General features: G+C 41.2%; 1 protein-coding gene across 7 annotated transcripts in view; it reads right to left on the bottom strand.

Moving 5' to 3' along the window:
- Ntrk3 (neurotrophic receptor tyrosine kinase 3) overlaps nucleotides 1-26552 on the bottom strand; it is a 372623-nt gene that overhangs the window by 101093 nt on the left and 244978 nt on the right. For 2 of the 7 annotated variants that reach the window (XM_026388166.2, XM_077799751.1), the window contains one exon: nucleotides 478-612. The exons of the other annotated variants lie outside the window; for them this stretch is intronic. In XM_026388166.2, the coding sequence (XP_026243951.2) occupies nucleotides 478-612 (135 nt within the window). The remainder of the gene's footprint in view (nucleotides 1-477; nucleotides 613-26552) is intronic. 7 annotated transcript variants of the gene reach the window in all.

Here is a 26552-nt window from a genome sequence, read left to right as displayed (position 1 = left end):
TGGGGTGTTGGGGTCCCTCCCTCTGTAGGGAGTGAGGTCAAATTTGTGCAGATAGAGGGGAAATCTCTTTGTCTATGATATCATATTTAGAAGAAAGCTCCATTTCAAAATGAGACATTTCTGAGAGAGTTTCTCTGTGCTGACTCCAGAGAAGTGCTTTCTGGGGTCTGAAAAAGGAGGGAAGGTCATGGGTCTGGGCAGCCTGCTGAGAAGGTCTATGACATCACTGTTTCTCGCCAGGCCATGGCCCCTCTCTTGCTTCTCCCATACCCCTCACCTAGGCCCTGTGAAGCTTCCTCCTCTGGAAGAGACTCTTATAACCTAAGGGACTTGAACACCAATACTACCCTGGACTCCTAGCCATACCCTATTTCTTTGAGACATGGAGGTTTGATGATGAGTCCTTGGGTCTTAAAAATCAAAATTGGTAGAAAGGGGTCATGACTTTATACAAAGATGTCAAAGGAGGTAACTCACCATGTGACCTTGGGTAAGACACATCCCCACTCTGGACCTCAGGTTCCTCATATATATAGTGAGTTGATGGGACTAGATGATCTCTATTGTCCTTCAAGTTTAATATCCCATGATTGTCTATGTTTGAAAAGACCCCTGGCAGAAGAGGCAGACATGGTGGAATTAATGGTCAGTATTGAGCCCTTAGTGCAAAAACATGGGGAAGTCTTCTTAAGTGCAAACTGCCAGAGACAGAAGTCTGGGTGTCTCCAGCTCCTGAGCCCACACTGCTTTGCCTGTCAGGGTACTTGGCTTATTTTAGGCATAAAATTTAGATTCATTATCCTCCGACTATTGCAGAGTGCCATTATAGAACTAGTACAAGCTGCAGTCAGGGAAGACAGATTCCCCATCACCATGGCCCTGCCCAGTCCCTTTCCTAACATGCTTGCCCCCCTTCACTCCCTTTGTTGGGTCAGAACATCTCAAAATGGTTCCTGTGACTGCCATTCTGGATGCCACTCCTGGGCCTGGAACAAAGGTTCTTATCACTAGAGAGATGATACTGCTGAATTCAAGACCCTCTTTCTGCCTTCTCATCACCCACTAAATTGCACTAACTTCCACCAGGGAAGCTATATGACATGGGTGACGATGAGATGGTGGGGGTTGCTTCCCTAAAAATCTTTCTTCTTTCGTTAGGGGCATAAACCTTTGGAACCACAAAAGCTGTTGTTTCCCTGGATACCTGAGGATTATGACCCTATGAAAGAACTATCATTCCAGCTTCTGAGGATGAAATCTCCTTGGGAGGCCATGTAGCATCCATGAGCCCCATAAGGCTCCATGTCAGACCCATGAAAGGCCAGGGCCAAGCCTGATGAAGTCTCTGCCAAGGTCCCTAAAGCTGCCTTCGTGAACATGAGCCTTTTCCCATATGAGCTGGGGATCTGAAGTTTGTTTTCTCTGGAACTCTTTCCCAGGTGGAGCCTTTCCAAGATTCTTAAAGCTGAAGCCTGATAGCATAAAAGGCAGGGCTCCAAAATCCTCCATTCCTCCCCCTTCTTCAGAACAACCCCAGAGCAGGAAGAAAAAGGCATTTACTGGGGGCAGGGCAGGGGAGACCAGGACCACAGCTGATACCAGGAAAGGGGTAGGTAGGTGGAAGGAAGGTCAACAAAAGGCAAATAACACTTCCAAAGCAGGCCTTGCCCATGGGTGGCCCACAGACACCGGTGTCCAGCATTTTCCTCTGTCAAGAGGTTTCCCCAAAATCATCTGGTACAAAGGTACCTGTTGGCCCTCTGTAATTCAGAACAGAGCCTGGTCTTCAGGGACTGTCTAACTCTACGTTTCCTGAGAAGCAAGCCAGAGAGTCTAGGATCATGTGGGGAAAGGGAGGGGAGTTATGAAGGAAGAGGTTAAGGGAGACGGGGGCACTGAGCACCCACAGGGCTGGATGAGAGGCTGCAGGGCCTAACACATTGAATACCAGAGCACTTCACATATTCATGGGCAAGTCCTCCATGTTCACTGCTGCCAGGAGAGGACAGACACTACAACTGTGCGATGCAAAAAGAGGCCCAGAATTTCAAAACTTTCTTTTTTTCCTGACAATTGGGCAGACCCTAATCATCTCGCCCTCACTGAGGTTTCAGCTCTGCACTCTTGACTTCAGGATCCTAGAGCCACCGGCCTTCCAGCATCTGCCACCAAGAACTTTCCTGCATCCTCTGCCTATGCTCTCTCCATCTGCCTTTGGATTCTCAAGGGCCTCACCTTCTGTCTCTGCTTCTTCCTTTCGTTATCTGGCATCATAATCTTATTACCTAACTTCATAAAGTGGCTTACGTGATGGCCCCAACAAAAGGCCTAATACCGAATGGAGTTCTACTGGATTATTTTCAAACATTCCCTCTTCAAATATATCTGTCATCTTAAAATTGCTACGTCACGACAACACTTTGCCCTTTACATAGCATTGGCTGAGAGAAAAGCACTTTATACTCGGAAGTGGAACAGGAGTCCTGGTGCTGAGGTGGCTTAACAATAGGGAACTGGAGACACAGAGCAATTTATCCACCCTAGTCTGGATGTCATTCTTACCACAGCCTACCCACCTATCCCAAGTGGTAAGAAGAGAGGAAATGTTATAGAATCATGCTGCAGATAGGCACGAGACGAAGAAAGGAGCCTCAGGAGATGCCTAGCTGTAATAATCCTACCATCAGATGTATCGTCAATCACCCTGGAATCTGAAGGTCTATGTAAATAAGTGACAATGCCAAGCACTGCCTAAAGTTAACTTATTATTCACTGTCGTCAATGGTTAATAGTAGTAACTCCATTTGGCAAGTGGGAAAACTGAGCCTCAATAATATAAAAAGAAAAATCCCCAAGGTTATGTTGTGGGTTAGTCTGAATTTAAATCCAGCTCTTCATTATTCCAAAGTCCTTGTAATGAAGCACTTTGCATTTGTCATTGAGCCCTGGACATAGGGTGAGAGTTTTCTTTCTTAACAAACTGCTTCCCTAGCTCCAAGTCCCACTTTCCCCCGCCCCTGGCCTGCCACTCCCTTCTCCCAGCTGAGCCTGGACCAGCTCTTTCCCTTAATGCTTCATTTTCTGTACTCTCTGGCCTGTGACACCCACCACCCTCACAATAACACTTTGCATGGATTGATACTTTCCAAGTAGGGAATCCCAGACCCCATCTAGACATTGACTCCATTCTCTAGACATTGACACCCGTTGTTCATGAGTGCAGCCTATGTAGGATGAAAAATAACCTCATGAACAAGAGAGAGTAATGAGTCTGGAGAGAAAAGAAATTGTTCAGAATATGGTTACACCCATAGAAAGGGTGGGAAATGTCTGAGAACACCCTGGGAAGCCAAACATCGTGCCTAGAGGAGCTCTCTCTCTCTCCAGCTATTCTTTCCTACACTGCTGTGGGAGCAGGGATGAACAGAAAAGGGTTCATTTCAATGAAGGAAAGCTCCCTCACACACGTCTCTCACTTTGATTCCTGCCTATCTGGCAGCTCCTCCAAAGACACAGGAAGGTGGTCGCCAAGGTACTAAGGATCTCTGAGTTATGGTTATGATTGCTTTGCTCTGCATCTTTGCCTCCCGGCATGGTTATTATGCTTTTTAGTCTAAGTTCTTTCTTCTCCTGCCATCAGATTCAGGTTGATGGCACTAGCTCAAAGTGGGTTAACCTCAAATGCAGGCTTGCTGGCCACAAATCAGGCTGCTTAAAACTCTTCTCTCCTCCGAGGTTACTAACCTCTGGGCCTCTGAGGTTAGTAACTTCTCCTCTGAGGTTACTAACCTAGTGAGACACATCTCACTAGGATGGTGTGTCTGTCTGTCTGTCTGTCTGTCTGTCTGTCTCTCTCTCTCTCTCTCTCCCTCCCCTCCCCCTCTCTGTTTTAGCATTTTTTCTTCTTGAATTTTTTTCTTAGTTGCCAACACTTAAAAGTTGGAAGATTTTGTATTTAAAATACCCCCATTTCTACCTTTCCTTGAAAATCCAAGAATTCTGGCAAAGCTGAGCCAACATTTCTGTGTAGTAATAGTCAGCTAAAGCAGAGTGGCCACTCAGTTTAGGAAAGGTGTATGTTTTTCAATTTTCCCAACTCTCCACCACTCCCTGTTATTCTCTACTCCTTGACTTATTGATAATTCCTGCATGGTTTGTCTTCACATTTGAGACTGAAATTTTACAATAAGCGTTAGGTGCAGCATGGCTGTGCATTGACCACCATGGAGTGCCATCTGAGCAAGTCTCACTGACTGCCTCTGTGACAGCAAACTAAAGGCTTCCTCTGGTCGTGGTTAACAATCACAAAGAGCCTGGATACCTACAGTAGAAGAATCAATCCATCTCAGAAAGGGGAGAGAGCTCAGGAACTGCAATGTATGGGCAAGGAGGCACTGTGTTCATAAACCAGGCTCCCAAAAAGACAACAGGTTGGGGACCACAGAGGATGCTGCTGCTAGGAGAAATGTCATCAGCCAACTGTGCTTTCCATGTTGCCTGACATGGAAAAGCATGTGACCAAAAGTCACTGAATGCCAACCAGCAGGGCTTTTTGTTGTAGCTCCTATATCTCCTGAGGCATGATTTGACCCAACTATGACTTTATCTGTATAATGACAAATTGTAGAGACCCCTGTGTTTCAAAGGGTCTCATAGGATATTGAAGTGTTCTTGGGACTGAAATATGAGTGTTGTGTCCTTCATGGCTGAGGGTGTTGAAAGGAGATCTCTAGCTTCAATATGGGACACCTCTTCCTGCAAAGTTGCCTCTGTCCTTCTGGGAAAATGAGTGATGAGACTGGCTGGCCCACTTGCCAGCACAGCCAAGTCTGCTTCTGCCCAGGTGGAGATGCTCAGAGAGAGGAAGAGGAGGGTGAAAGTAGCCCAAATGAGTGAGCTCATGGACTCAGGCCCATGGGAAGTCAAAGTGGGAAGGCATCCAAACCTGGGTGAGATAAAAGGACACAGAACAACAACAACAACAAAAAAATGTGCTGTGGGACATGGCTCTTGACATCACTAAGACTATCCCAACAGTAAGCTGATCTCAGTTTAAAGGACTGAAATGTTAGCACCAGAGAAAGTGAAGTTCTTTCTACTCCATGACATGAAATGGCCTCTCAGATTCAGAATCCTCCATAAGTCATAGAGTAATATTAGTGATATGGTGAAATCTCTTTACTGCTCTCAAAAATCACAATATCCCAGACAACTTGAAATAGCTGAGCATCTTCTTTTCTTGCTCAGTCTAGAGGAGAGGACTTCATGTGTTCAGTATTAATAATCCATCTTCATTCCTTTCCTTGCTCTTCAAAATACCTTTTAGGTGCTGCATGCTTTTCCCCATTTCTGGATTACTTTGACTCTTTTAAAAATATCACAAAAGTGTAGAGAACACCAAAACTCTCTGCCCACCACCCAGCATTAACAACTCATAATATTTTGGTATCTTCTTTTCAATTTTTTAAAGAGATAACCTATTACAACAATGGCTGAGAACCTGTTGGTTCCACCCATCCCTGTTCCTCTCTCCTCTCACCAGAGGTAGCCACTGTTCTGAAATACATGATTATCATTTCCAGGCATCTTATAATAATTTATCTACATATGCATAGATCCATAACCAAATTATAGTATTATTTTGCTTAAGTTTAAACTTTAAAAAAGAGTATTTTCTAGATTTAATCTACTTTGATGCATGTAGCTCTCATTCACTAATCTTAGGAGTCCATTTTGTGAATATGCTATACATTATTTTCCTGTCCTACCAACTGACACTTGTTTCTATTTTTTCATTATTCCAGAAATGTTGCAATGAGTCTTATTACACAAGTCTCTTTAGGCACACGTGGGGGAGTTTCTCCAGGGCATTAGTTGGCAATCTTTTCCTATCAAGGGCCAGACAGAAAATATTTTCAGCTTTGCAAACTATACAGACTCTGTTGTTACTATCAAATCCTGCCAATGTAATCTGACTACAGCCATAGACAACAAGCAAATAACTAAGCATGTTCCAGTAAAACTTCATTTATAAAAGTCGGGAGTCAGATTGGGCCCTTGGCCCGTAGACCAACAGTTTGCTGACCTCTACTCCAGCCTTGTTAATCAAATTGTGGGCACATGGACCAGCAATGCCAGGAACAGCTTGGTAGAAAGGAAGACTCACACACCACTATTTCAACGTCTGCATTTTAATAAGCTCCTAGGGTGATACCTATGCACAAAAGCATTTGAGAAGCACATCTTTAGAGGATATTCCCCTAGTTGAGTGTCTATAAATCCTTAACTTCACTCTCTTGCTAAATGTTTCCCCAAAGTGATGATACCAACTCATATTTCTATAATTACTAAATGGCTGAACTTGTTATCACGTATTCCCATATCTGATATTATTAAACATTTTCCCTTCCAAACTGATGAGTAGTAGATGTGATTTCCTTATAGTTTTAACGCCACTTCTCTGATTACTACTGAAGTTGCACATCATCTCAACTGGGGTTTCCTGTTCTGTGAGCTGCCTATTTTTATCCTTTCCTCATTGTGTGTGTGTGTGTGTGTGTGTGTGTGTGTGTCCATATGTGTATTGCTCTTTTCCTTTTTATTTGTGAGAGTTTGTTATTTATTCTCTGCACAAATATTCTGTCAAATACATACATTAGGATGTGTTCTCTTATTCTGTTGGTCTTTTAACTTTGTAGATGGTACTCATATAGATTTAAATTAATGTAGTCAAAAACATTAAACGTTCCTTTTGTTTCAAGAAATGTTTTCTTTCTCAAAGTCAAATGATATTTTCTTTTCTAAAAAAATACTACATTTCGTAAAACTCCTTCACAGAAGAATTGCAAGTAATTTACATGGAGGGTCCTCGTTCAAGGAGGTAAATCTGAACTCCCCCATCTTGAGTGTGTGCTATTACTGGCTCATTTCCAAATTTTATGGAATTGGGGAGAGCGTAACTTTCCAGTGAAGCTATCTGGCAGATGCTATCTCACCCAGGTGATCAGGGATAACATCACAGTGATATGTCATTAAATAAGCAAAACAATCTTGAAAAAATGAGATGGAATAGATAGACTAGTCTTCTCCCCCAGACCCAGAACCCCACTAACAAGCTTATGTGATAGACATTCTGCCTAGAACTTGACCATTGCACTTCAAAACTGTCAAGGCTCTCAGGACAAGAAAAGTCTGGGCAACTATCATAGATCAAAGTTAGGAGGTACAATTACCAAATGCAGTGTTGTATCCTGGATCAGAGGAAGAATATCCAGGAGAAAAACATGAGACCAGAATAGAGCAATGAGTTAACAATAATATACTGCAATTGTTTTCCTAATTATAATGAAAGTATCCTGGCAACATAGAATGATTATAATAGGGGAAGCTGGATGAAGGACACAAAGGAACTCTTTATACTATTGTTGCAACTTTTTTGTATGCCGAAAACTATTTTTAAATAAGAAGGTTATTTAAAACATAAAGCTCTACTTTTAAATTTCATCCAGATTTTATAATTTATTTTGTGACTGACTTGGAGTAACAATATCACTTTTTCCCCCCTTAGGTGGTTTTATTGAATAGCTTCCCCCTTTCATACTAATTTGCAATGACATATACAAAAATATACAGATACCCACACATCCGTCTGTCTGTCTCTTTATATATATACACAACGCTTTCTGAGTACTAAAAAAGAAAATCATTATATCTTGGCCCATTTGTTTCCCTGGCTTATTTGCTGTAAAACTTGTAAGTTTTATTGTCGACTAGTCAAGTTTCTTCAGTCTTTTATGTTTTTCAGTGGGGGGGTTACAGGGGATTGAACTCAGGGGCACTTGACCACTGAGCCACATCCTCAGCCCTATTTTGTATTTAGAGACAGGGTCTGAGTTGCTTAGTGATTCACTTTTGCTGAGGCTGGCTTTAAACTCCCCATCCTCCTGCCTCAGCCTCCCTAGCCACTGGGAATACAGGCATGCACTACAGTACCTGATCCACTCTTTATCTTTTTTTAAAGTACCTTGACTATTCTTGTTTTTTCATCCTTGCATAAAAATTATAGCATAAACTTATTAAGCATGAGCCTTCAGAATCCCTGCTGAGAACTTTATTAGAATTGTATTCAGTTTATAGATTTGAGGAAGAATCAACATCTTTATTATAGTGGTTCTTATTGTCTATGAATAGTATATATACACTTCTTTTACTCAGCTCTTTTATACTCAATAATATATTGCATTTTCCCATAGGATCTCACATGTCCTTTTTTAGATTTTACTTTTTTAACTCATATTTCTGATTTTATTTCATGTTTGCTATCATAAATGTTACTTGTTTTGCTACTATAATATAAATAATGCCACTGCAAATGTGATTTGAGCTCAGTTTTCTAATGGTATTTAGGAAATACATTTAGTGATCTTGTTTTGGCTAGATTACTGAATTCCCTAATTAGTTCTGATGATTGCTTTATAAATATACTTTGATGTTCTATGGAGAGTGATCATATCTTTAACATAAGGACCATCATTCTCTGTCTTTTCAATTCTTTTATGTCTTTTCTTGTTTTATTACATTGGCTGGAATCACCAGAATATTATTGAATAAAATTCGTGATAACAAGTATTCTTATAAATTTTTTTACATATTTCATAATTTGGGGTTGTAATTAATTGAGAATGGGAAGTTGTTGTTGTTGTTAATTTTCCTTTTCTGCTCCCACATACTGTTTTAGTAGGTTGTTGATGTTGTTATTGTTTGTTGTTGCCTTTACCTAGCCTCTTAGAACTTCAGTTCTGAACCAAATCCTATAATGCTGGCTTGGAGGCCCTAGTATATAGCATCTTTATCCCCTCCCTTATTCTTCCTAAGGCTCACAGATCCCTATTAACTATTTCCAAAGAGGGGTTAGCAATGATTTTTTTTATGAGTTTGTTTTTTCAGATTCTTTTCTTCACTGTTCAAGCCTGTCCCCACCCATGACTGCAAAATCAGTGAGTCTAAATCTGATTTTTTGACAATTTGGAGCACATATAGGTCTGCAGATCCCCCAGGGCTAAATCCCTGTCCTAATGTTTGCCTGTAGACCAGCATGAGACCTCATGCCCAGCATAAGAACAAATGTAAGTCTGTTCTTTGCCTTTTATTTCTGTACCATTTCTGGCCCACAAGGTTATTTATCTTGTATATGGGCCTGGCTATGTTTTCTTGTATTTTCTTTTATTGCTGTATATTTGAAGTTGAGTAGGTGCACTAAAGTATGAACTTACTATACCATCTTGACCACAACTTGGTTATTTTTCTTTCTTTTTGTATTAGAGAAAAATGTATTTTCCTTGGTTACAAAGCTAACCTTTTAACTGGTGCTTTCAATCCAATCTCCAACATTCTTCTTCAATTATTTCCTGTTTCCCCAGAATTTTCCATCTCTCCTATTCTATTCCCCTTTGTACAGAAATCTATATGGTCTCCGCTGTCTTTTGTATGCCCATACTACTAGTCTCTCCTAATAAAGGACAGAGCACTCCCACTTTACCATACCATTCAGTTTCATCCCATTTCTTCGGTTCCTTTAGGTACCAACATTTTCCATGATTTAATTCCAACTCTAACCTCCAGTGTCCCAGATCATTCATGCCTATCTTCCCACAATCCAAATTCTATTCCCACCACAAAAACTAACCTCTTGAATATCATCAGTGGTTACCCTTTGACCAAATTTTCTTTGATACTCTTCAACTTGATCATTCCACAGAATATGGCAACTTGACCCCACCACATGCCCATGATACTTATAATAGTGTGCCACTCTGGTCATCTTGCTATTTTTCTGCTGCTCTTCTTTCTATTGGTTACTCCTCATCTATGGTGGTTTTTTCAAGAATCAGTCCTCTCTCTGCTGAATACTCAAAGAATAATTCTGGGACTGATGGCAGCAGCATCGCTGGCAGCTGGCAAAAAAATAAAGAATCTCAAGCTCCACCTCAAATCTACTGAAACAGGATATGCACCTTAAGAAAACCCTCACATGGCTCCTGTGTACATTAAAGTGTAGCAAGTGCTGCTCTGTCCAGCTGTTCTCTCTCCATTGCCCAGTACGTGCCATTATTCATGTCCATCTCCATTGGGGTGACTTCTAATCCTTCATCTCCAGCTACAGAATTGCCTCCAAATTCTCACGATTCCAACTGATTTCTCAGAATTTTCCATTATTGCGCATCATAACCACAGACACAATGCTTCTTTCATACTCTTCCCAAACCCCCGTCTCTTGCTTTCTGAAAGGACAGTTCTTACCATGCTTATAATTTTTAAGGTAAAAACTCTTGAAGTCATCCTCATTTCTTGCCAATGCCTTCCTAATTATCTATATAACATTTCAAACACTTGTTTAGCAATATCTCATACACTCTTCCTTTTATTTAGATCCCCAGTTTAGCAAAGCATGGCAGGAAGATCTGCAGAAAGACTGGCCTGGCTTTCAGCTCCCTGTTCCACTGTGCACCAGTTCTGTGTGACCTTCAAGCCTTAAAAAGTTACTTCTCTGGTCTTCAATTTCTCCTTCTGTGAAATGATGATAGCATCACTTATCTCACAGGTACTCAACAATTTTAAATAAACGAACATCTGAAACTCATTTTAGCAGGTGTTGGCTTGTGCCTTCTCACCACCCACTCCTATTAAGGACCACTGTTTTAAGGTTTCTTAACATGTTCCCCTGAATTCAGTCCTTAGGTTAATCTCTATGGCACATCATTATCAAATTATATCATGAAAACCTCACATTCACCAATCTACCATCCTGATCAGAAGCCACCAGGGACTTGCAAGTTCTCCTGCACAAGGCCCCCAAAGCCTTAGGCTTCCGTCCTCATCTTGCCACACCCTGTCTCCAGCCAACCATCCTGGCCTTCTCATCCACTCCTCCCCTATTAACACCCTCTGGTTCAGTTAAACTCCAGACCAACCCCACCTTACCCTTTTCAGCTCCTGTCTTAACCTCCTTAGTATTTCACTGTGCTAGTTGTTTATCTTCTGACCTATTGTTCTCATCCAATTCCCATTCCATCCTTGAATCACCAGCTCAAATTCACTCTCTTTATGTCTCTTGGCAGTTAATTGTGAGTTTCTATGTCATATTTCTTCTCCTATCATCTGGAACTATTTTAAATGAATTACCATGAAACCTTTCATATACTTATTTCTCGTTTCTCAATAAGATTATTTTAAAAAAATTAAACAAAACCTAACCACCAGTATCTATTAGCATGCACACTTACTCAGGGAATGAGCTAAATGTTGTGCATGGACTTCCACATCAAATTTCCTTGGCATTTCCATGAGGTGGGAATGTTTTTGGTCCCTAGTTTGTGGATGGGGAAGCAAAGGGACAGGGGTACTCAGTGAGTGAGGCTAAGTTGCACTGTTCATAAACTGCAGAGCCGGGAGGTGAATCCAGACTTCCTCCTTCAGCTCCTGCATTCTTCATCCCTTTTGTATATGATGCCCTGGGCAGGAAGCAATTTCTATTTCTCTCTATTTCCCATATGATAGAGAGGAATTTGAGAGAATAGACTTGGTTTTCAGAAGCCTGTGATCTGATTTGTGTGTGTTCGTGTGTGCATGTGAGATCTGTGTGACAATGTGCCACATTATTTTCAAATTCTATTATAGTATTTTGGCATTTGCAAAGTGTTTCTACTTACAATGGATTACAAATAATGATTATGTCAGCTTCAAAATAACTCTGTGAGGTATGGAAAAAAAATATCATCTTAACATCCATACCTCCTATCCCCAACTTGACTGTGTGGCACCCAGAAGCAAAGTCTTCATAACCTCATGTGGTACCCAGGTGCCCGGCTTTTCTTGAAGCCTGGGCTGTATTGTTCAGGATGTGATAAGCAAGAGGCCAAGGCAGGAAATATAATCAATAAAGTCCAAATCCCTAGCTGGTATCAATTTTAAGCAGATTATCTTAAAGTAGGGCATGGGCTAATAGAATCAGAGTGCTGGCACGTTCTAAATGTATAGCTCTAAACATTAAGTAATATAACCCTATAAGATGATTTTCCAGCTCTGAATTCCCATAATTAGAGATAATAATGAAGTTATTGAAAATGATGACGAAGGGGAAGATGAAAAGAAGATCGCAGAAAAGAGAGCTGCACCACATCTCTGTCCAAACATATGTACAGAGCCTTTCTTTAGGCCATTTTTAGTTTAATGAAAACAGATTTATATACACAGACATAAAAATACTCAGTTTGAGCCTTGAAAGTGTCATGATCTCCCCTAAAGATGGAAATTGAAAGTGGCGGATTATATCTGTCTGCCTGCATAGGACCTGTGTGACCCAGGTGGCGCAGGCCACTGAGCATCAGGATTTTCCAGTGATGGGTGCTGCTGTGGACACCAGCAACTGCAGACTCCACACCCTGCTGTCATTACGCTCCCCTTCTCCACATGAGAAACACATGTTATATGCTCATGGACACTCTCTGCAGAGCTGGAGAAAGGGAGAAGGAATAATGAGATGAGTAAGAACAATTACTGCCAGGAGGATCTTAAAATCCAGCGCCAAGAATGTGACGGCTTTGGCTTTCTGAGCTTACCTAATGAAAATTTTGCCAATACTTGAATATCAACCTATAAGAGCTGGGGGCAGGGTAAAATGGGACGTTTACGGTCAACTGAGGTCCTAAAACAATAACTACAATACGGAAAATATACTAGTGATTGTCAAGAGGGTAGTACCCACCCATAGCTGGGAGAATTTATTTGGGGAGCAACTGTATAATCACAGGTAGGAGGGAAAAAGGAGGTGGGAAAGGTTGTCACCAGGCATAAATGCTTAGGAAGGATTCCAAATGGTGGAAGCACGTGAACAGAGCAGAGAAAATGGGAGATTGTTGTGGGTGGGACTGTATTACCCAGACCATGACCCCAGTACCCCGGAACAAGACCTTACTTTCAATAGGTTCTACACAGATGACCAAGTTAAAATTAAGTCATTAAGGTGGGTTCTAATCCAATGTGATCGTCCTTATCAAGAAAGGCAACACATACACACACACACACAGAATGTCATGTGAACATGAAGGCAGAGATCTGGATATTGTATCTGTAAGCCAAGGAGTATCCAAGATGGCCAGCAAACTACCAGAAGCTAGAGAACAAACCCTTCCCTGGAGCCTTTGGAGGGAATGAGGCCCATCCGACAACTTGAGCTTGGATTTCTGCTAGAGAACAAACCCTTCCCTGGAGCCTTTGGAGGGAATGAGGCCCATCCGACAACTTGAGCTTGGATTTCTGGCCTTGAGAACCATCAGATGCTAATTTTCATTTGTTCTAAGATATCCAGTTTCTCATACTTTGTTATGGCATTGCTAGCAGGCCCAAACAGGAATTTTTGTTTTCCCTGAAAAGTAGAGGAGGAGTAAAGGAGAAATGGAAGCCAGCTTAGTGGGAGAGATGAGGAACAGTGTTGGAGACTACCTGTGAGCAGTCTCACAAAAGTGGACATCACGAGTCAAGTGACAGTATTGAAACTACAGTGTGGAGAAAATTCAGGAGCAGGGACTGGTAGCTAAACAGGTGAGTGGATAAACAAATGAAGACAGATGATGTATCAATGGATACAGGCTCAGGTGGATATAACTGGATAACAGATTTAGATTGAATAATTTATTCTTAAACCCATGACGATGGTCTTTCTAATTCATGTTAACAATAAATTTCCAAATTTTAAAATGTGTTTGCCTATTTTTAAAACAATGTCATATAGACCTGAGAGAACAAAAGTTCTTTAAATTCACAGGAATTACAGATTGTCCCAGAAAGTCCAGAGAGATACACACCAGATTGCTCTAACCAGGTCGGTGCCTGATCTCCTAGGGACCTGACCCTCGGTAAGGACCCTCTCACCCAGGCTGGAACAGTCCAGGCAGAGTGCTGGGCATTGCTAGGGGTCAAAGACAGTGGGAGACTCAGTCTTATTGGAGAAGGATGTCATTGCTATGAGCCTCAAAGGAGAGATGGGATTTCCTTATAAAAAGAAAGGAAGGAAAGTTACTCCCAGCAGAAAGAACCACATGCGTCATGGGTACAAGACACATCTGGGGAAGTGCAAGGAATTCCCACTAATAAATGGAGACCTTTAACCGACAGATCATGAAGAACCTCATGTAGGCAAGAGGTGAAGGCTCTGAAAGTCAGCAAGAGAGAAGATCAGAGTGAGTGGAAGGAAAGAAGAGGAGAGATCATGGCGGCGGCTCTGGTTAGCGTAGGGGCCAGCAAGGTCTTTCTGTCAATAGCCAGATCGTAAATATTTTTAGGCTTTGTGGGCCATACGGTCTCTGTTGCAACTACTCGAATCTGCCACTGCAGTGTGAACGCAGCCACCGACAATGTGCAATGAATGAGCATGGCTGGGTTCCAATTTATTTATGGACACCGAAATTTGAATTTCATATGATTTTCACATGTTACGAAAGATGATTCTTCTTTTGAATTTTTCCAACCATTTAAAAATGTAAATACCATTCTTAGCTCAAGATCTGTACAAAACCAAGCAGAAAGCTGAATCGGGCCTGCAGGTGATAGCTGTGGATACCTGGATTAAAGGGCAACAGTACCAGGCTGGGTAAGAGGAAAAATGGGGCCCTGAGGACAGTTGCCAGAGAAACACAAAGGTAGAGTCTGTGTCCACCAGAAATTTGATGTATGATTAAATGTGGAAAGTGGAAGAGGAGGTAGGGTCTGGGCCTCTCCAAGGCTTTACTGATGATAGGATCATTAGCTACTGGGGAAGGGGGGCGGGCGGGCAACCAAAAAGAAGCAGGTAGTATGTTCAGCACAAAGCCAAGGAAACATGCCTGCAACCCTTAAAGAAGTGTGCCAGCTCTTGGATTAGGAATTAGGAACCATACGCCCTTGACTTTATTTCATTAGACCTGAGGCAAGGCACTTGCTGCTAAATGATGCTTTTCAAGCCAGGCACGGAAACACAGAGTGACTCCCAGATCTGAGCACTGGAGTTACTCTGCTCAGAGTAGAGCCACTTTAGATATGACAAAACCCATGCAAGAACTGAGACTAAAGTTAGGTCAATTTATTTTAGAAACTTTTTTGTATGTGGATCAAGTTTTGAGGGATTCTCTTGCCTTTATTATCCCCCTGAGCACACTTGCTGCTTTTGGAAGAAGACAACATATTCTCTGCCCTAATGATCCTGTGTTCTCTTCTGTGAATGGGGATGAAAGAATCTTTCTTAATGGAAAAGCAGAGGGTATAATATCTGAGATTAGTGGTAACATGGTAGAGGGGAATGAGCAAATTCTAAACTTTACTTCCATTCCCACCACCAACCAGATGTGAATCACACACAAAGTGCACCCTCCTGAGCTCAGTCTTTCCAGCTGTATAATGGGGATAATTATACTTCCTTGGGAGGCCAGAGGGGTTACAGACATGCATATGAGATGCACCATGCAGTGATTGGCCACAATCAGCATAAATTACATTCTAGTTCCTATAAACAATGTAAACCACAACCACACATGACCTAAGTAAAGAGACAGGTGGTAAAATGCCAATAAAACTCTGACTTTGAACTCTTTCTTACAGAATCTAAGTCTATAAATCCTTCAAACTTCCTGGGCAATGATGGTGTGAACGGGTAACCCTCCTCTGGTTTGGTATTCCACTAAATTGACCGGTCTTGGAAGGTATTCGCTTGCAAATATATGCACAAACAGGACCCAGAGATGTTTGGGGGTACATGAATTTTTTATATAAATGTTTTTTGTCAGATTATGTTATCTCATTTCAAAAACTTGTTCCTCCCTACTGTCACAACAGACCATGTCACTTCATACATTGTTTGATTACCAGGACCCTAAGGAATTTGAATGTAAAAACTGGTATCAGATTGTGACCTGTTTTTACCCATTGTAACAACCTTATTCCTCAACTATCAAGTGTGATCAAGCCTTACCATCTTACAGCCCTTTTGATGGATACGTGTTCCTTGATCCGTAGCGGCGAGATGGGTAACTTTCCTACCTAAGGAGTCTTGGGTCATGATTTCTCCTGAGATATACCATAGGCATTTAGATAAAACTTATACCCTTTCTGGTCATGCCAAGTATATAAGTAATGGGAGAATGAGAACCAGACAATCAATTGGATGATCTGACCCCATGGGACAAGGAAGGTCACTATGTCTCTAAGCTTTGTCTCTAAGCTTTTCAATCTCTAAACTGAAATAAAACTTCTCCCTCACAAAGACAAGTTTTAAACAAGGTAATATAGGAGTTGCCTCTGAAATTCAGTGTGGAATTCAGTGTACACTACTGACATTTTGGACTGGATCATTTTGGAATGTGGGGAGCTGTTTGGTGCATTGAAGGGTGTCTAGCAGTATCTCTGGTCCCTATTCCCTAGATTCCAATAGCACCCTCCACCCCAATGGGACAACAAAAATGTCTTCAGACATTCCCTTAGGGGCAGAATCATCCCAGCTGAGAGCTACTGCTGCAGTATGCTCTGTATCAGTAGGGGATTCGCATTGCAACCTGTACTTCAGGGACTGGGAGATTCAGGACCACTGATGCTAACTACCAATGTGTCCTCAACCATAACATTCTGATGCTCCTTAAGGCCCCAAAACCATTAACGACAGCTGGGAATCTCATAGCTACCTGCTATGGCTAGTTGAAACATGGCTATGAGCAATGTGACATGTGGGCAGTGGTCACACGTATGGGGTGCAGGTGGTCACACCAGCTGCAGATTTCTACACAACAGCTCTGTGGGCCATGGCTCTGTGTCTTGTGGCTGCAGACACCATGGGGGCAAACTGTATTAGATTGTTAAGCATAAGTTTTTCGGAACTGTATGAATTCATATTCTGATGCATTTTTTAATCCATGTAAACTCATTACCCATGACCTCTTATTATGCCACATTAAGGGGTTTAATTACTTTTAATCAGAGTCTTTCCTAAATGACCAGAAACAGTAACTAGAGAAACTTCAATAGTCATTTCGCCAACCAAGAGCAATACAGATTCCATCGAAGCAATCGCCTACACTGCAATCATGCTAATTAAAGGCCCCCAGAAGAGTCAAGATAAAAATGTCAAATGAGATTTGTTCTGGACTTCAATGATTTACTGCCTCACATAATCAGGTTCCAATAGGCCTGGGAAGAAAAGCCCTGTTGGTGGAGGAGGGGGAACTGTGCTGGCTGCAAAAGCTGACCGGTCCGGCCGCAGATGTGATGTGTTATAATGGAGGAAGGCAATTCCATCCACCCTCCACAATGGGGTTCCCCAAGTCTCTCCATTTCCAGGCAGTGCCTGGGTCTCCCCAGGATATGGCAAAGCTCCCATTAAGTAGGTTTGGGCATGAAGCCGCTGACTTGCATAAAAGTATATTCTAAAAAACACCCCCAAAACACTGCTACATCAATGTTCATAGCAGCACAATTCACGATAGCAAGATTGTGGAACCAACCTAGATGCCCTTCAATAGATGAATGGATAAAAAAAATGTGGCATTTATACACAATGGTGTATTACTCTGCATTAAGAAACGACAAGATCATAGAATTCGGAGGGAAATGGATGGCATTAGAGCAGATTATGCTAAGTGAAGCTAGACAATCCTTAAAAAACAAATGCCAAATGACTTCTTTGATATAAGGGAAGTAACTAAGGACAGAGTAGGGACGAAGAACAGGAGAAGAAGATCAACATTAATAGAGATGAGAGGGGGAAGGGAAAGGGAGAGAGAAGGGAAATTGCATGGAAAGGGATGGTGATCCTCAGGGTTATACAAAATTACATACAAGAGGAAGTGAGGGGTAAGGGAAGAACAATACAAGTGGAAGAAGTGTTTTACAGTAAAGGGGGTTGAGAGAGAAGAGGGGAGGGGAGGGGAGGGGAGGGGAGGGGAGGGGGGATAGTAGAGAATAGGATAGAGAGCAGAATTCATCAGACACTAGAATGGCAATATGTAAATCAATGGAAATGTAATTGATGTAACTGATGTGATTCAGCAATCTGTATACGGGGTAAAAATGGGAGTTCATAACCCTTTTGAATCAAACTGTGAAATATATCAAAATAGATGTAATGTTTTGAACTACCAACAATTAAAAAATAAATAAATAAATAAATAAATAAAACAAAATATATTTTTATTCCCTTGGAAATTTAAAAATAAATAATAAGGATTCACAAGAAACTAAGAATAATGATTACTTAAGAGATCTCTTGTTCCAAAATGAGGAATAAGAATGAGTAAAGAATTCTCACTGATATACTTTAAAAAAAAAAAAACACCCCCAAAGGTGTTCTCTTGGCTATGATGTTGAGATGCTGGTGAGCGTGATACACTATCCTCACACTCCATCCTGTGAGGTGCTCTGGGAGAAGATTCTCTTAGGCCATAACATTTGGAAAAGATATTCTTTTGCTGAACAGTGACCTGTGACCTATGATGCTCAGCTCTGTGCCTTGGCCACTGGCAATGTCCACAGTCAGATCTTCAGATTTCCATAAACAGCAGGCACTCTGTCTGTTATTTTTATTATCTTGCCACTAATTTTTATAATTTTATTTTCCCCTGTATTTCTTTATATTCTCATCTCCTTTACTGATAGTATATCATAGAACAACAACAAAAAATGGAGATCTCTTTTCTTTCCTCATGTAAATTCCATTTCTCATGCTTTGGGTCACATAGACATTAATCTGGGAGGGATACAGCCAGCCTCATCACACAAGCCGCTGTGAATCGGGGCACGAGGAGGGACTCGGGATGCTCCAGGTTGGGAGGTTCACTTCCAAGAGCACACCTCTGACACCTGGGATAGCGCTGGAACTCTGAACTTAGAAGGAAACCAGGGCATAGGAACAGATAACAGAGGCTTGCTGGAGAATACAAATGACCTTTATCACAAAATGAGAATAAAAATACTTCATATTTCATTATAATATGTTTCCATAAACCTAGATGCATTTATACCACCTTCTGTGAGACCCTGCCCAGAAATACTGAATGAAATGCTGATTGAATAAACACCTGACCCACAGACTTGGGTCATTTTTTTTTATTAAGTTATTTGTCCTTTTATTGAGTTAAATATTCTTCATGCATCCTGAGAGAGCAGAGCTAGGCATTGGTGTTACAGTGGTGATGTGTGGGGTATGTATGCTTTCAATTGCTCTCAGTGGGGTAATCCAGGAGCACTGAGTGGCAGTCACAGGATTTAGACACAGGTCAGGGCTAACAGCAGACATGGACAGATATGTTCACATTCTTTGGCAAAATGTTGAGATGTGTCCATTGCAGTTGGTAAATAGCCACTACCCTGAGTACCCAGATCCTCATTGCTCTCAAGCTGACCCCAGGCCCCTCCCCTGAGACTCACTCCCCAAACAAGGGACTCACTCAAGGTCAGGAATGGGTATCTCTTTAGGTTTAGCAGTGCCCATCCTTTTTGAACTTTTTGTATTGAGGCATAATTCACATATCATAAAGTCCACCCTGCCAAACTGTACAATTAAATGAGTTTTAATATATTCACAAAGTTGTACAACTATGACCTGTATGTAAAGCCCGGACGTTTTCAATACACACACACACACACACACACACACATTCTCATACACACACACACACACATACACACACACACACATACACACACACACACACACACACACACGTGCATGGACACAAATAAATCACAGCCACTGATAGTCATTGCTTACCCTCCTTTCCCTTCAACTCTTGGTAACCACTATTCTGCTTTCTGGCATTATGCATTTGCCTATTCTGGACAAATCATATAAACAGAATCCTTAAGTCCAATGGCTTTTTATATCTGGCTTCTTTCTGTTAACACAGTTTTCAAGGCTCCTCATGTTATAGTGCGTACCACTACTGCATTCTTTTTTTATGGTCCAATAATATTCCAGTGTATGGATACACCATTTTTCAGTTGATAGATATTTGCATTGTTTCTACTTCTGAGCTATTATGAATAATTCTGCTATGAATATTCATATACAAGTGAATAAACATAATCACATGTTTTAAATTTGCTTGAATATCACCCAGAAGTAGAACTAATATATCATATGGTATCTCTATGTTAATTTTTTGAAGAAATGTCAAACTGTTTTCCAAACAACTGTACCATTTTACATTTTCAACAGTAATAAGCAAAGGTTCCAATTTCTTTACATCCTCACCAATATTTTTGATTATAGCCATCCTAGTGGCTATGAGGTGACAGCTCAATGTGAATTTAGATTATAGCCATCCTAGTGGCTATGAAGTGACAGCTCAATGTGAATTTTAATTACTCTAGTGACAAATTATGTTGATCTTCTTTTCAGGTGCTTATTGTCCATTTGTATACCTTCTTTGGAGAAATGTCCATTCAAGTCATTATCCTATTTTTTTTTCTATTGGGTTATTTATCTCTTCATTAAGTTGGAAGTGTTTCTTTATACATCCTAGATACTATTTGCGCAACAGATATGGTTTGCAAATATTTTCTCTCATCCTGTGGATTATTCTTTCATTTACTTGATGCTTTCTTTGAATCAACAAAAGCTTCCCATTTTGATGAAGTCCAATGTATGCATTTTTTCTCTATTTGTTCATGTTTTTCGAGTAATAGCTAAAAAAACCATTGTCTAACACAAGTCTACAGAGATTTGTGCCTAAGTTTTTTCTGAATCTGAATTCTGACATTTAGGTCTTGAATCAGTTTTGAGTTCCTTTTTGTGCATAGTGTGTTCTAAGTGACACAACTTCCTTCCTTCTTTTGCATGCGAATATCTGGTTATATCAGCACCATTTATTGAAAAGAATATCCCATTCCTATTGAATTATCTGGGCAACTTTGTTGGAAATAATTACCACAAATGTATTTGCTTATTTCTGGACTTTCAGTTCTATTCTATTAGCCCATATGTCTATCTTTAAGGAAAAGATAATTTTGATTATCATAGGTTTGGCCACTTTTGACAATGAGGAGTTAAATCCTCCAACTCTTTTCTATTTTTTCAAAATTGTAAGACTATTTTGAGTCCCTTACATCCATATAAATTTTAGGATTGGCATGTCAATTTCTGTAAAAAAAAAAAAAAGGCAATCTGGATTTTCCTAAAGATTATGTTGAATCTGTAGATCAATTTGGGGAGTATCACTATCTTAACAATATTAAATATTTTAGTCCATATACATATGTATCAACTGTTAAGTGAAAATGATATTTGATTTTAAAATAAAGGAAAAGTGTAAACATTTATGCATTGATATAATAATCACCCCTGGGAGGTTGTGAACTCCTCACCATTGGAAATATAATGGAGAAAGTTGATAATCTGGCCAAATACAGTGTAGACAGATTTCCTATGTAGGAAGGGTAAGTGTTCCTTTCAAAGTGAAAAATCTAGGAATTTGACTTTTTTGAGTTTTCTCCATTCCTCGAGCTATCAAGCATTCAGGATCACAGAGGATAACTGTACCACATTAAAATCTCCAAAGACAGATGCCAATTCAGCCAAGGATGGATAATGGAAGACCTCCTTCAAAACACTTCCAGCAGCAAACTGACCCTGCCCTCAAGGAAACAGTGACTCTGTGATAGCATTCATGCCCAACTCTCATCCTTGTTGATTGAGGTTGCCAGGAATGACCGAGAATATAGGAGAGCCTTACTCCAATCAATCTCCCCATCTAATACCAAAATAGGAACTGCCACTCAGAGAGTATCTGGGGTCCTTGCTTTTATCATTAGTACAGACTTTTTATCCTGGAGTGGAAAAGCAAAGCAATAAACAAATAAGCATACAATTTCACTGGTAACCTCCTCTGGATATAAAAGGAAATAGTTTTGAACAAAAAAACAGAGTACCTACATATATGTATATTTATACATTAAATGGGAAACTAGAAAAATAATATTCTTATGAATCCTACTATCTAGGTCCTTAAAAACCAAATAGAAATGAAAAGCAAGCATGGTTAACCAGGGGAACCTCAGTCTGCCACAACAACTAGGGTATATTAAAAAAACAAAAACAAAAAAGCACATTCCCTGTGCCAAAGAGGAAGGAAGCCTGGGGAGCTTGGCAAGCGAGTAGAAATCAGACATTTGGTGAGCCCTACACACTCAAGTGGCATTTTGCAGAACCTACCAAGGCCAGAGAGAAAAAGACTTTTAAATCTATCAAAGGCAGCATGCCAGCACAGGAATCCTTGGTTCCACCCAATAATCACAGAGCCAAAGGTAAGCTTAGGGTGGAAACAGGGGAGAGGAAGATAAAAATCATTGAATTATTTGACTACTTCCTCACTGAGATAATCAAATGCTAACCACTCACTCATCTTTTGAAGCAGGTAGAGTGGGGCACACATAGAATGTTGTGGATCTGATAGACAATTAGATGGAGATAAATTGGGAGGTGTAGAAGCAGCCACCTCTAAGCTTTGAAGCAATGCAGTGAACCTGTAGACCTATTGATTAAAATGTCTATACGCATTTATGCAGACAAAGCCCCAAAGGTGAACTGCATGCCAGCATGCTGTGGAGCACTACTGGGAACATCTTAAGTGGCATGTACTGAGGGCTTACTGTATACTGGGTACAGTTCTGTGCACCTGCCAGATGTAGTTCCTTTAAACCACCTAATCCCATGAAGCAAGTAACCTATGGGCTACTCCTTTTAACTGGCACATATTAGGTTAATGTTAATCGCACAGAGAGAGGTTAAATAACTTGCCCAATGTTATAGTTTCTAAGAGTCAGAGTTAAGATTTGAACCCAGGTGGAATGCTTCTAGTGGTCACACACCCAACTACTACAAAACTCCACTCCTACCAGAATCAAGAGGACTGGGGAACAAATTTTGAACCAGGAAATCACTCATTGCTAAGCCAAATATAACATATGGAGGAATACACACTTTTTCCTTAAGGGAAAGTCAAGTCCGAGAAAAATCTTCAATGGAGTAAATAGGCACGAAGGTATGGGGAACCAACTGCTGTGATATATTTGGATGTTTTTTTTCACTAGAATTCCACTCAATGACTATTTTTAAGATGGAAGTCTCTATGCTGATTGAGAAGATATATCATCATAGATGGGAAGCTGGTCAATGAGTCTCTTGAAAATTTTTCCCAGTCAAAAGCAGAATCTCCATCTTCAGGGCCACACACCCATAAAAAAAAAAAAAAAGGAACAGAACAGTGAGTATCTTTCTTCACCTATCTGGCATTCTGGGGGCACATTGCCATGACCGTGACTTGACACCACGTTCTACCTTCCTGGCTTGTCTCCCAGCATTGGTGCCATCCTCCACCCGGCCTAATCTAAAACCTTATATGTCACCCATCATAGGCTCCTTCACTCTCCATTCGACACATCCATGCTCCCTGTGCCTCCTGGCATCCTTGACCGCAAACAGAGACTAAACAGAGTACCTCTGATTTTCAGATGATCCTAAGCTCATCCAAGTAATATAATATGTAAAAGAAAGGCATGACATACAGACTTTTTGCATGTCCCTAGGCTAACTGGAGAGGGATGACCAAGAAAAAGGGCAGATAAACTCTTATGTGGGTAAGAAAAGGAGGATTCTTTTCACCAATGGAAAACTCAAACCATGCAACCTAAAAAGTGACTTAGGACACACTGAAAAGTATTCATTAAGGATAGGATCTCGATCTGTGCTACTTTAGCCAAAAATATCAACACACTGCCAAGCATTATCAAAAGACAGTGCCAAGGTATTAGAAAAAGAACATATGGTCCCATGGTTGTATGATTGCAAGGCACATTTGTAACAAGAAAAGTGCGTATGCTATTTCCTTACATAGGACAAGAAAGATATGAAAGCTCTAGAGAGGGCTAAGGAAAGGAAAAAAAAAAAACATTCAGAAGAATTTAGCAGGTGTGGGGTGAGTATGGGAGACCAGACTTTAAATCTCTGTGAGACTCAGGCTTGAAATACAGGGGTGAGTATAAGCAGAATCAAAGTGGTGGGGCTAGGTGAAGATCTGGCTCAAGTGCATGAGGCTGTCACCATCATTCATCTTCTCCGGATCTGTGCCAGCAGAAGAGAATACTGGAGTATTCCATAGGTGAAATCCTTCAGTCCTCTCAATGCCAGGTAAAGTTGCACTTATTATCTTACCTTACAGCTGAGAAAAATGAAGCCTAAAGAGCTTAAGTAATGTGTGCAAAAATAAAGGTGGTAGAGCTGAGATGGAAACCTACATTTGTGTAACTCCAAAGGGTTCACCTGCATCATTCTTCCTCTATTGACCTGGGGCTCCCGGATCACTGGGATCCATCCCTGTCAGGGACTCACACTGCTCTTCCTTGTTTGAGGCTTTCTGGACACACACTGGTGCTACCTGAGAAGTCTAAGTATAAGCTTCCCATGTCATCTCCCACCACAACTACATAGTCCTCAATTTCCCTTCAACTCAGATTTTTACCCTTGAACACTATTAGTAACCTACCAGAGTTGGGGTGATAAATCCGAAGGGATCTGTCTTCAAGTAAATATGGTGAAGTCCAAGGAGAACCAGAGCATAACATGTTTCTGTAAGAAGGAGCTCCCATCCCTTAATATGCCGGTGAGCACCAGAGTTTGCTAGAAGGCAGTTCACATATACAACCCCTCCAAATTCATTTACAGGGGACCCCATTCTTCAGAAAACCAGTCATCTGCAGAATACACCTAATTTGCAGCATCTTTAGCTGTAAAAATGGCCTCTGATTTTTAAAAATAATATGAAAATATTCATTCCCAAATCCAGCAGGCACTAGGGAGGGTAGGAAAACAAGCATATTTCAGTCATGCTGAAGTTTTTCCCCCCACAACCTCTCATAATTATTCTAGGATTCTCTCTTCTTACCTCTCACCCCCTCCATAAAATCTAACTGGGGAAAGGGATTTAAACTGCACAGGGACAAACCTCTATTTGCTATTAATATTTCACACATCTCAGGTGTCTTTCCAGGCAAAGTGCTACTCAGATTAGCAACGGGGGCAGCTTTGCTCCTGCAGCACCTGGTGCAATGCTCTGCCCTACCAGAAGCCCGGAGAAAAAGGATTGATAGGGAGGGTCATGCACAACCACAGGTCACACTTTAAAGGGGTTGCGGACAGCTGGTGGCTCCTCAGCAGAGGGGCTCTCTCTGAGGGGCAGCAGCCCTCCACAGGCACGTGGCTTCAGGTAGAAACAAGGGATGACTCAGGTAGCGTTGCCATATGCAATGCTCATTCTGGGACTTGAAGAAGTAATGAGGCTGTAAAAAAAAAAATGGGCCACTATTTCTGTGCTTTAGCATTAAAATTTCTGGGAAATCAGGCATGAGCTCAAACTCATGAACACATACCGAGAGAGACAATCAGCTGGAGATCCCATGACAGTATCCAGACTGTGGATTCCAGAACACAGCACCAGCTCAGAGGCACTTAGAGAATACCATGGGTGACTTTCACATTGCCCTCCTCCCACATGACAAGTAACTGAGGCTCATCTCGGTTGGTAGAGACATGTGGAGCACTTGTGCCTATATGTGCAAATTGTGCCACATGAAGAGCAACTGAAGGATATGAGCAGTTTTGTATAAAAAGGAAAGACTGGAAATGAGGGAAGACAGGTGGGTCTCCAAAATGTAGGCAAGCATGAAGCAGTGGGCTGGGCACACTGGGACGCCCTCTAGGCACCGAGCACAGGAGAGCTTGAGGTGCATCCATCAGAGCTCTCCCACATGGAAATTTTATTATCCCCATTTTATTCTGATTAATTATTTGGTACTGGAGATTAAACTCACAGGTGCTCTACCACTAAGCTATATCCCCACTCCTATCTATCTATCTATCTATTTTGAGACAGGGTCTCACTAAGTTGCTTCAAACTTGCAATCCTTGTGCCTCAGCCTCTCCAGTCACTGAGATTCCAGTTGTGTGCCACCATGTCTGGATGTTCTCTCCATTTTAAAATCAAAGAAGCAAGGCTAAAATAAATGAAGTGACTACTCCAAGACACCCAACTGGTAGTTGGCAGAGCAGGACTAGGGGGTCTGCCTGAGGTCAAAGCACTGTTGGCTGAGTGGCTCCAGGCAGAACACTTAACAAAGGAGTAGGTCCCGGAAAGCTTGATTCCTGGGCCAAGGTAGAAAGGCTTTCCCACAATTAGAACTTGCTGAAAATGGATTGGATCACTCTGGAAAGAGCAAGCTTTAGGTCACTAGAAGAATGAACTGAAATTAGACGACATAGAGGAGACCAGCACGGGAAGACCTCTCATACTTTCCCCAATCCCAACATTTCCTAACTTGGACTCGCTGAGAAACAAGACAGAGCTTGTGCTTTAAAACCTGTTTTATCTCCAATCTTCAGGCTGTTTCTAGATTCGTGAAATTTTGCCATCCCAGATGTGCTAGTTTGAATCAAGGCAAGAACTCGGCAGAGAAATCAAAGGTCTGAGTACTGCTCTGTCTTC

The sequence above is a fragment of the Urocitellus parryii genome, chromosome 6, assembly GCF_045843805.1.
Source record: "Urocitellus parryii isolate mUroPar1 chromosome 6, mUroPar1.hap1, whole genome shotgun sequence".
In the NCBI taxonomy this organism is placed as follows: domain Eukaryota; kingdom Metazoa; phylum Chordata; class Mammalia; order Rodentia; family Sciuridae; genus Urocitellus; species Urocitellus parryii.
This window is presented reverse-complemented; position numbering and strand designations above follow the sequence as displayed.